The 10,308-nt window shown below is 42.0% G+C and overlaps 1 protein-coding gene across 2 annotated transcripts in view; it reads left to right on the forward strand.

Annotated features, from left to right (window-relative positions):
• The window catches only part of LOC124392408 (lysine-specific histone demethylase 1B), a 15,334-nt gene extending 5,483 nt beyond the window's left edge, over positions 1 to 9,851 (forward strand). For both annotated transcript variants that reach the window (XM_046859408.1, XM_046859407.1), the window contains exons 10-21: positions 1,551 to 1,721; positions 1,822 to 1,896; positions 2,623 to 2,757; positions 3,039 to 3,210; positions 4,232 to 4,359; positions 4,621 to 4,752; positions 6,101 to 6,175; positions 6,284 to 6,400; positions 6,501 to 6,626; positions 7,070 to 7,192; positions 7,306 to 7,458; positions 9,211 to 9,851. In XM_046859408.1, coding sequence (XP_046715364.1) covers positions 1,551 to 1,721; positions 1,822 to 1,896; positions 2,623 to 2,757; positions 3,039 to 3,210; positions 4,232 to 4,359; positions 4,621 to 4,752; positions 6,101 to 6,175; positions 6,284 to 6,400; positions 6,501 to 6,626; positions 7,070 to 7,192; positions 7,306 to 7,458; positions 9,211 to 9,294 — 1,491 coding nt within the window. In that variant the 3' untranslated portion in view covers positions 9,295 to 9,851. The remainder of the gene's footprint in view (positions 1 to 1,550; positions 1,722 to 1,821; positions 1,897 to 2,622; positions 2,758 to 3,038; positions 3,211 to 4,231; positions 4,360 to 4,620; positions 4,753 to 6,100; positions 6,176 to 6,283; positions 6,401 to 6,500; positions 6,627 to 7,069; positions 7,193 to 7,305; positions 7,459 to 9,210) is intronic.
• The last annotated feature ends 457 nt before the right edge of the window (positions 9,852 to 10,308 follow it).

Raw genomic sequence — 10,308 nt, forward strand, 5'->3', positions numbered from 1 at the left:
TTAAAAGTAGACGACAGAAAAAAAAGAAGCATGAAGCCAAAAGGAGCATCATCTTCGGCTCAAGTGCCCATCACTACTCTACTGCAGCCTACTATAGCTTTAAAAGAAAAGCAGTTAGCTAATGAAGCCGCTCGCACCTCCAGCGGTGACACTAGTGTGAGACACAGTGAAGCATGTTTCGGCTTAACACCAGCAAAGACCCTGGAGGCTGAAATCTTGTGGTGCCTGAAGATTACAGAGTCCCACTGGTCATACAGGTCCTCAGAACAAATTGGTATGTAGATCAAGTCAAGAAGCTTTGATTGTCATTTCAGCATGTAACAGTATAATATGAATAAATATAATTATAATATGGGTGGTGGAATGGATTAAGATGAGTATTGATTGTCGAGTTCAGTTTAGTAATACACAGTTGAGTATGTGTGAGTTTGGTACAGTTCAGTTGTGTGTGTTGAGGAACCTGATGGCTTGAGGGGAAAAAAATGTTGCACAGTCTGGATGTGAGGCTCAAATGCTTCAGTACCTCTTTCCTGATGGTAGGAGAGTGAAGAGTGTGTGTGAGGGGTGTGTGTGGATGTCCACAATTCTGTCGGCTTTGAGGATGCAGCGTGAGGCATAAATGGCCGTGATGGAGGAGAGAGAGAATCCAGTGATCTTCTCTGCCATCCTCACAATTCTCTGTAGGCTCTTGCGATCTGAGACGGTGCCGTTTCAAAAACCAGGCAGTGATGCAGCTGCTCAGGATGCTTTCGATGCTCCATGGTCAGGATGGAGAAGGGAGATGGGCTTTCCTCAGCCTTCTCAGAAAGTAGAGATGCTGCTGGGCTTTCTTGGTGATGGAGCTAGTGTTGAGTGACCACGTGAAGTTCTCCACCAAGGAATTTGGTGCTCTTGACGATTTCCACAGAGGATCCATCGATGTTAAGTGGATAATGGCCGCTCTGTGCTCTCCTGAAGTCAACAACCATCTCTTTGGTTTTGTCAATGTTCAGAGACAGGTTGTTGGCTCCACACCAGGCTGTTAACTGTTGCACCTTCTCTCTGTATGCTGACTCGTCATTCTTGCTGATGAGTGTGTTGAATGCTTGAAGTCTATGAACAGCATTTGTACGTATGAGTCCTTAACTAGCTAGCTAGTCAGGGAAAAGTCAGGGAGTTTGAGATTCGGCTTAAAATGGGGAACCCTGGTCTTTCCAGTAAGCCCAGATCGGTGGCGGGCTGATGGTTGTCCTTCTTCAACTTTGTCCCATCTCCACACAGGATCTCCAGAGCTCAGGTTCTTGGTGGCCACTCTTACTATGACCCTGCTCTTTCAATTGCTCTTGGAAGAGTTCTGGTTGTGTTTTTGGGAATCTTCAGTGCAGCAGCACATTGTGTGTAGCCTACTTCAGATCTCCAGATCGATTTTGTTTGTTTTTCTTTTATTATTTTGCTGCATTTATGTTTTTTACACTGTCTTGAATCTACACATAATAGCCCATAAAAGTGTTGGAGAAGAAATAAAGTTGTAGAAGCCGCTTCGTAACAGCGTTTTTCTCTCCACTCTTCAGGAGGTTCTGACGCCGCAGAAGTGTGCTCCCCACGTCATCGTCCGCGGGTTGGTCCGGGTGCGATGTGTACAGGAGCTGGGCAAGGTTCTGCACTTTATGACCCGCAAAGGTTTAATCAACACCGGAGTTCTTCTGGCCAAACAGCCTCTCCTTCCCGAGCCGTACCGCAACGTGAGTCGCAGCGTGACGACCACCGCGAGTCCTGTGGAAATGTCACAAAGAAGTCATGTGAACGATGTCTTTGTGTTTCTCTGTTCTTCACTGTATACAGAAGAAAGTGTTGGTGATTGGAGCAGGAGCTTCAGGTCTCGCTGCTGCCAGACAGCTGCACAACTTCGGCATGCAGGTCAGATGCTGTAACGCCACAGTAAAAGAGATTTGATGTAGTGATAAATGTGGGATTATGTGAGAAATTGTGTGTTTGTGTTTGTTTTGTCATGAAAAGGACTGGACTCCCTTCCAGGGTGCGTTCAAGGTGCAATCAGGGCCGTGGTGGGCCTTCCAGACATGACATATTTTCTTTGTTTCATAGCATTACATCACGTTTTTGCCGTGAAGCCTTCAGAAATGAACATGCTCTTGGTGCATGTTGCTTGAAGCTATTGTTTTAACCAATCAGACTTCTGGTCACTCCGAGGGCCTCTAGGGGGCTTCCAATAACGTCTGCACTTTCCAACTTTTGATAGAACAATCAGAGTGGGCGCTATTCTGAACAAGACCCTAGGGGGTTTGCGGCGGTACTGCAGGGGGTCCGCTATTTAATGCTGAATCACAAATAAATATTTAGTTAAAAAATTAAATACGGGTAAAAACATCAAAGATAAAATATTTCATAAAAAATATATATAATTATTACATTACAGTTCTATTAAACTTAAAGCTAAAGTTCATGTAGGGTCCGCCCTAAGGGTCCTTGACCTGAAAAACATTGAAGACCCCTACTTAAAAGAATTGGATGAAGGGGTGTGTGTGTGTGTGTGTTTTGTCCTCAGTGTTGGTGTTTGGGCATATTGAAGTCTGTGTCCTCTAATATCTAAGCTGCTGTAGTTGTCGTCTTGTGATTGGTTGTTAGGTGGTGGTGTTGGAGGCGAGGGATCGAATAGGAGGGCGAGTTTGGGATGACACGTCACTGGGCGTCACCGTGGGTCGGGGTGCCCAGATCGTCAACGGCTGTGTCAACAATCCCATCGCTCTAATGTGTGAACAGGTAAGAATCGCCTCTCGTTTGCCCCTCCCACTCCCATGCCCCGCCCCCACATACTAATATTTGAGCAAAACACACACATCTATGCGATATCGTATTCACTGTATTCAGGTTACGTAATACACTGATGTGATAGAAACATTTGAATCGACTGTGTGCATCATTTATAACTTTTTATTAAACACATTTCACTGGTTAGACTAGTAGTTATAGTGTCGCATCACAGCATATTTCGGCCAATTATATTGCCGTATGCAAATGAAGACGGTTCGCTCTGCTTGCAGCTGGGAGTGAAGATGCACAAGCTGCGTGAGCGCTGCGACCTGATCCAGGATGGAGGCCGGGCCACAGATGTGGCTATAGACAAGCGCATGGACTTCCACTTTAACGCCATACTAGACGTGGTGTCCGAGTGGAGGAAGGACAAGTCACAGCACCAAGACGTCCCACTCGGGGGTACTGCGAGTTCCAAACCAGACACTAGAACACACACACAGAGCGAAGAAGAGGTTGATGATTTACTCAGACTGATAGATCAAGAGTATTGGGTTCTCCCATGTCAGTTTGTCCTACCCTTCCTTTCTTTACTTTCTTTTCTTTTTCCCGTTCTTATTCATTCATTTATTTTTTTGTCATGTTTCACAGAAGATCCAGAAAGTGTATTAGAAGAATAGATTTATAGATGGGTGGTTGAATAGAAGAAATGAATGAAGGATGGATGGATGGATGGATGGATGGAACAGTTGAATGGAGGAACTTGAGGAAAAATGTATAGCTGGATGGATATACAGATGAATAACCAATAACATCGCTTGATTTTATTTCTTTCTTTCTTTTGGCCTTTTACTCACTTTCAATCTATTTCTCTTGTTGTCTCTCTGACCCACTCTTTCTGTTGTCATCTTTCTGTCTTTAATTCTCTCCATCTTGCTCTATTTTTCTTTGTATTTTTGTTTCTGCCCCTTTCTCTGTCTCTTCTTTCTTGATCTTTCACTCTCTTCCTCTTTCTCTCATTCACTCTCTCTTTTTGTACCGGACTCTTTGCAATTAATTCTGTCTTTCTTTCTCTCCATTTTTCTTCATTTGTCTGACCACTGTCTCTGTCTTACTTTCCGTCTGCCTGTCTGTCTGTCTGTCTGTCTGTCTGTCTGTCTGTCTCTCTCTCTCTTTCTCTCTCTCTTTCTCTCTCTTGCTCTCCCTAAGACACACACTTACACACACACACTTTCTTTCTTGTTATTTATTCATTCATGCATAAATGTATCATTTTCCAGAGAAGATCCAGGAGGTATATGAGACGTTCCTGCAGGAACTAATGGATAGATTTATAGACCAATAAAGGAAATGAAGGAGAGATTTATAGATGGATGAATATACAGATGAATGAGACCGATGAAAAGCCAAGAAGATATTGCTTGATACTCTTTCTTTCATTCTTTCTTTCTTTTGCATTCATTCATTTGTTATAATTTTTCAGAGAAGATCCAGGAGGTGTATAAGACGTTCCTGCAGGAGTCGGACATTCGCTTCAGTGAGCTGGAAGAAAAAGTGCTGCAGTTCCATCTCAGCAACCTGGAGTACGCCTGTGCAAGCCCACTGGACCAGGTGTGTGTGTGTGTGTGTGTGTGTGTGTGTGTGTGTGTGTGTGTGTGTGTGTGTGTGAGAGAGAAAGAAAGAGAGAGTGATAATCTGTTGTTTTTCTAATTATTCAAATTCCGAACAATCCGATTCCCACAACCATCACACACTGAAATTCCAACATTTTTCCAGCAGCTGTTGTCTCTGCCATGATGATGATACAGTGGTCTCCTGAACACCATGCCTGTCTCTCAACACTTCTTTTTGTGTGTGTTGTGTGTTCTGTAGGTTTCTGCTCGATCGTGGGACCATAACGAGTTCTTCGCTCAGTTCTCAGGGGACCACACACTGCTGACTGCAGGCTATTCCACTCTACTGCACAAACTCGCCCAAGACCTCGACATTCACCTCAACACTGCTGTGAGAAACATAACACATAACAGATAACACACACCTCCTGCTCTGTGGGTGATTTCCTCAAGTAGTGAACACTGGAGTTCACTCGGGGGAAGATTCCAGCTGTGGTCTGATATCTATGGTCTGATAGATGGATAAAAAAAGAGATGGATGGAATAAATGAAAAATTCTTCATAAGACTAAAATCCTTGCTTATATTATTCAAATGTTTAGATAGATAGATTGATGGCTAGACGAAGGTGGGAACTGATTGAATTTATAGTTGGATGAATGAATGGTTTTATGGATGGATTGATTGATGAGGAACTGATGATATTTATTGACAAATGAATAGATAAAGTTTATAGAACTTGGGACTGATAGATGAATTTATAGATCAATAAATGGATGAAGGAACTAAATTAATGAATTGAAATTATTTTTTGATGAAAAATGGAATAAGTGGTTTATTTATGGATGGATGAAGGAACTGAAGGATTGATTAATGGATGGATGGATGGATGGATGGAGGAACTGATGGATGGATGGATGGATGGATGGATGGATGGAGGAACTGAAGGATGGATTTATAGATGGATGGATGGAGGAACTGAAGGATAATTGGATGGATGGATGGACTGAAGGATGGATTTATAGATGGATGGATGGATGGAGGAACTGAAGGATGGATGGATGGATGGATGGATGGATGGATGGATGGAGGAACTGAAGGATGGATTTATAGATGGATGGATGGATGGAGGAACTGAATGAGGAACTGAATGAATTTATAGATGGATGGATGGATAAATGGATGGAGGAACTGAAGGATGGATTTATAGATGGATGGATGGAGGAACTGAAGGATAATTGGATGGATGGATGGATGGAGGAACTGAAGGATAAATTTATAGATGGATGGATGGATGGATGGATGGAGGAACTGAAGGATAAATTTATGGATGGATGAATGGAGGATCTGAAGGATAAGTTTATAAAGGGTGGATGGATAGAGGAACTGAGGGATAAATTTAGAGATAGGTAGATAGATGGGGGAACTGAAGGATAGTTTTTTGTAGACGGCTGGTTGGATGGAGGAGGTGAAGGATAGATTTATAGATGGATGGATTGAGAAACTGAAGGATAGATTTATAGATAGGTGGTTGTATGAAAAAAGTGGAAGATGGATGGATAGATTGAAGGTAAAACTAAGGGATAGATTTATAGATGGATTGATGGAGGAACTGAAGGATGGTTTTTCTTAAGATGGTTTGTTGGATGGAAGAACTGAAGGACAGATTTATAGATGGATGGATCTTGGGATTTCATCTGTCTCTTTTATCTGTATAACACATTGCTTGATGTTTTGCAGGTGCAGTCTGTGGATTACTCTGGTGATGTGGTGAAGGTCAGCACCACCAGCGGAGCCCAGTTTACTGCTCAGAAGGTACAGACCTGATTCAGACCATGCCATCAAAATATCACCCATCCACACACCTCCTGTTCTTCTGACAGAACGGCAGATAAGCTACGTCTCCTGTTTGTCGTGTTGTAGGTGTTAGTCACGGCTCCTTTAGCTCTCCTGCAGAAGAACGTCATCCAGTTTAACCCTCCACTCCCAGACCGGAAGCTCAAAGCCATAAACAGCCTGGGGGCTGGAGTCATCGAGAAGGTAAACGTTACTCCACAGTGTAGTCCAGTTACACACTGCAACCATGATACCATGATCTGATGTACTGTATGCATGAGCGATGATGTTTTTTGGGTTCCAGATTGCACTGCAGTTCCCCTACAGGTTCTGGGACAGTAAGGTGCAGAGAGCCGATTATTTTGGTCACGTTCCCCCGAGTCCTGAGAAGAGGGGCTTGTTCAGTGTGTTTTACGACATGAGACCAAAGGTCAGATCGCTCACGTATACGCATTTTATTTTATAAAAGGTGTGTTTCCATTATTAGCACTCGTCAAGACCACAGGAACCAGAGGCACAGTGGAGGCACACAGGAACCAAAGGCACTTCTGTAATTTAGTTATTCAGAATGCAACCGAAATATAGTAAAAAAAAAACCGCAACTTTTTCCCATCTAGCTGTAAAAAGTCCAATGGAATTTCCCGGTATCTTTTATGTCTCATAATTAACGGTGGTGCGTATCGCATATATTATATTTTTGCCATATTGCACATCCTTACTCATTAGTCCCACTAAAGCATTTATTTAAATTTAGACCACTGACCAGATTAGCACTTTTATCACTATCCCAATCCCCTTCCTGATTGGTTGAGAGCTGGAAAAAAATAATTGTACATTATCCAGGCAAAGTTCAGCCTGTGCGATTCTCTGCAGGGGGAGCAGTGTGTGCTGATGTCGGTGATCACAGGAGAGGCTCAGGCTATGATCAAAGACCTGGAAGACAAGGAAGTTGTTGAACTCTGCATGAACCTTCTCAGGGACCTCTACAAGGAACAGGTGAGCTGATCATGCCGAAGTATACACCCTGTTACTAGTATCAGTGCGAGAAATTTTTTCAGAGAGAAAGCTTTGGGTGAAATCATTTCCAAGTGTGTACTGTGACGCCGCAGGAGGTTCCGGACCCGCTGAAGTACTTCGTGACCCGTTGGAGTAAAGACGTGTGGTCTCAGATGTCCTACAGCTTTGTGAAGACAGGAGGCAGTGGGGAGGCTTATGATGTCATCGCGGAAGACGTGCAAGGGAAGATCTACTTCGCGGGCGAGGTGAGGAGGAAATCGGCAGTGTCGCGTTTAAGCTCAAATGCGCTCAAATCGATCGCAAAGCTGTTTTTGGAGGCGGAGCTTAGAGCGTAAGGCATCGCATTTTGGACCCGAAGGTCGTGAGTTCATATCATTTCAAAGCAGCATTAGAGAGATAAAGCGGTAATCAAGAATGTACAAGTTTGTTCCTTATAATTCTATGTTTATCAAAACGAGTTTATTAGAGGGACAGCGCATGTAGGACGTTTTGGAGACAAGGTGAGGGAGGCAAAATCGAGATGGTTTGGACATGTGCAGAGGAGGGACATGGGGTATATCAGTAGGAGAATGCTGAGGATGGAGCCACCAGGAAGGAGGAAAAGAGGAAGACCAAGAAGGAGGTTTTTGGATGTGGTGAGGGAAGACATGCAGGTAGTTGGTGTAAAAGAGGCAGATGTAGAGGACAGAGGGGTATGGAGACGGATGATCCGCTGTGGCGCCCCCCAATGGGAGAAGCCAAAAGAAGAAGAAGATTTGTTCGTTTATCAAAGTTAAAATTATAACAGTTAAAGACACAGTGCAGTTGGGGACTCCGGTAAGAGCTATGGACGCATAAGTAAAAGCAAGAACCAGAAAGTAACAAAATTCATTTTCAATCGCTTCCCAAAAATTGCTCATCCGCACTGAAACGTCTGAAAACGCTTACGTCCCATTACTGCACATGCACTAATCGTAAAACCTTTATTTACTTTCCGGCTCTTTGAAACGTCACGGCAGTGCCTAAAAATGCATCGTTTTTTTAAAAGCCTCCGTTTTCACACACAGTCCAACTGTGTTTTCAAATTGTTTTCAAAAAGCTACGTTTTTGTTGACTGACAACGGCGTCTCTGTGGACGAAAAGCCAAAACGGAGAGAAAAATATGCGAACTAAACGTATCAGTGTGGACTTAAGTTAAGAGAAACCTACTGACAGAAGGCTTGAGTGAATAAATGTATTTTCAGCCTGGACTTGAACTCTAAGAATGTGTCTGAGTTGCGAACACTGATTGGAGGTTGTTCTATAACGGAGGGTCTTTGTGAGGAAAAGATCTGCCCCCTGCTGTAGTCTTCATTAGACTGCTGAACTCTTCCAAATCCGAGGCAAAATGAGAGGTTTAAATGAATGAAATGTCTGGATTCTGATTGGTCAGAAGGTGTTGACGTTATCTTTATTGGTAATATGAGGGTACGATCATTCAAATTCCAAATTCCGTCAAGGAAGTGAAAAAAAAGTAAAGAAAGGAACAACGGAGAACTCAAATGACGACAATATGACAGGCGTGTTCAATGGACACGACAAAATGTAACAATAAATGGATAAATATTATGCTTCGTTGTACTTCTGAAAGGGAAATAAAACCGAGGGATTTGAGGGTTGTGGGTTCGAGTCACGGCCATACCAGGCTCCACTCTTAGGCTCTTGAGCAAGGCGCTTAACCCCTCCATGGGTGTTGACTTGTGGGAATGGGGATAAAGTACTCTTCCGTTGACAATCCCATGCCTGGCTGTTAATGAAAGAGGGTGGGTGCTGGGCTACAGAAATACCAAGTAAGATATCAGTCCCTTGGCAATGCGCTTAATGGTGCGAGAGGACTAAAACAAAAAAGAAATAAAAATGGTAACTACAGCTACAACAGCTCACCCCAAGAGTTTTATTCCGAGTATTTCTTTTTCTTCTAATGCATTCACTGCTGATTATTTTTGTTTCTAAAATATTTTTGGTCCGTAATTTTCCAGGCCACAAACCGTCACTTCCCCCAGACAGTAACCGGCGCGTACCTAAGCGGCGTACGAGAGGCGAGTAAGATCGCAGCACTGTGATGCAAACCCAAGGACCGGGAACTACTACGACTCCTCTACAGCAAACTCCAATCAGGAATTCTTACGGGTGTGGAGATTATTTATTACTGTAGCAGCATCGCATGCAAAATGTACCACATGTACATTCACCCCCACTGTGTCCTCATCTTCTGAGATTTTTGTAAAAGATAAGACTGTATGTCATGGAACTTGTTTTTCTTTTCTTGTAAAGAATCCTTACTGAGTAAAAGTGTCCATACATAAAATAAAATAAAATAAAAAAACAGAAATATTCCTTCTGAAGGAATAATCAGCATTTTGCCCACGTTTATACAATATAGTATAACCTATTGAAGCATTTAAAGTATATGTTTTGTGTAGTACTTGATTTGATTTGAGTTACACATTGGACAGCACTTTGGTTGTAATGAGTGGATTTTTTTCTGTATACTGATCTGAATAATGACTGACATTTCTTTTCTGTATGAACAAATTTGTAATATATGCATACTGTAAATTGTACTGGATTTTGTCCTTTTTTTTTTTTTTTACATAAATTATCTAAACAAAACACTTAAATTGGATTTGTTTGTCTTTTTTTTTCTTTCTTCATTTTAGTGCAATTCTAATCAGACATTTGGACACCGTCTTCTCCAGTGTTTTCTCTTTATTATGTTTAACATTGTACATTAATCCTGAACACATCCAAACTATGAAAGAACATGTATGATATTATGTAGAATATGCTTTTTTATTTTTATTTTGCTTTCTAACTTTTATGTCGAGATCACGAGAAAACAACTTTTATTATTTCGAGATCAAAAGAAAATTAAGTCGTGACAAAACATTTTTTATCTCGAGATCACGAGAAAATTAAGTTGAGATTACGAGATAAACAACTTTATTGTCGAGATCACGAGAAAAACAACTTTTATGTCGAGATCACAAGAAAATTAAGTCGAGATCACGAGAAAACAACTTTTATTATTTAGAGATCAAAAGAAAATTAAGTCGTGACAAAAATTTTTTATCCCG

The sequence above is a fragment of the Silurus meridionalis genome, chromosome 10 (genome assembly GCF_014805685.1).
Source record: "Silurus meridionalis isolate SWU-2019-XX chromosome 10, ASM1480568v1, whole genome shotgun sequence".
Lineage (NCBI taxonomy): Eukaryota > Metazoa > Chordata > Actinopteri > Siluriformes > Siluridae > Silurus > Silurus meridionalis.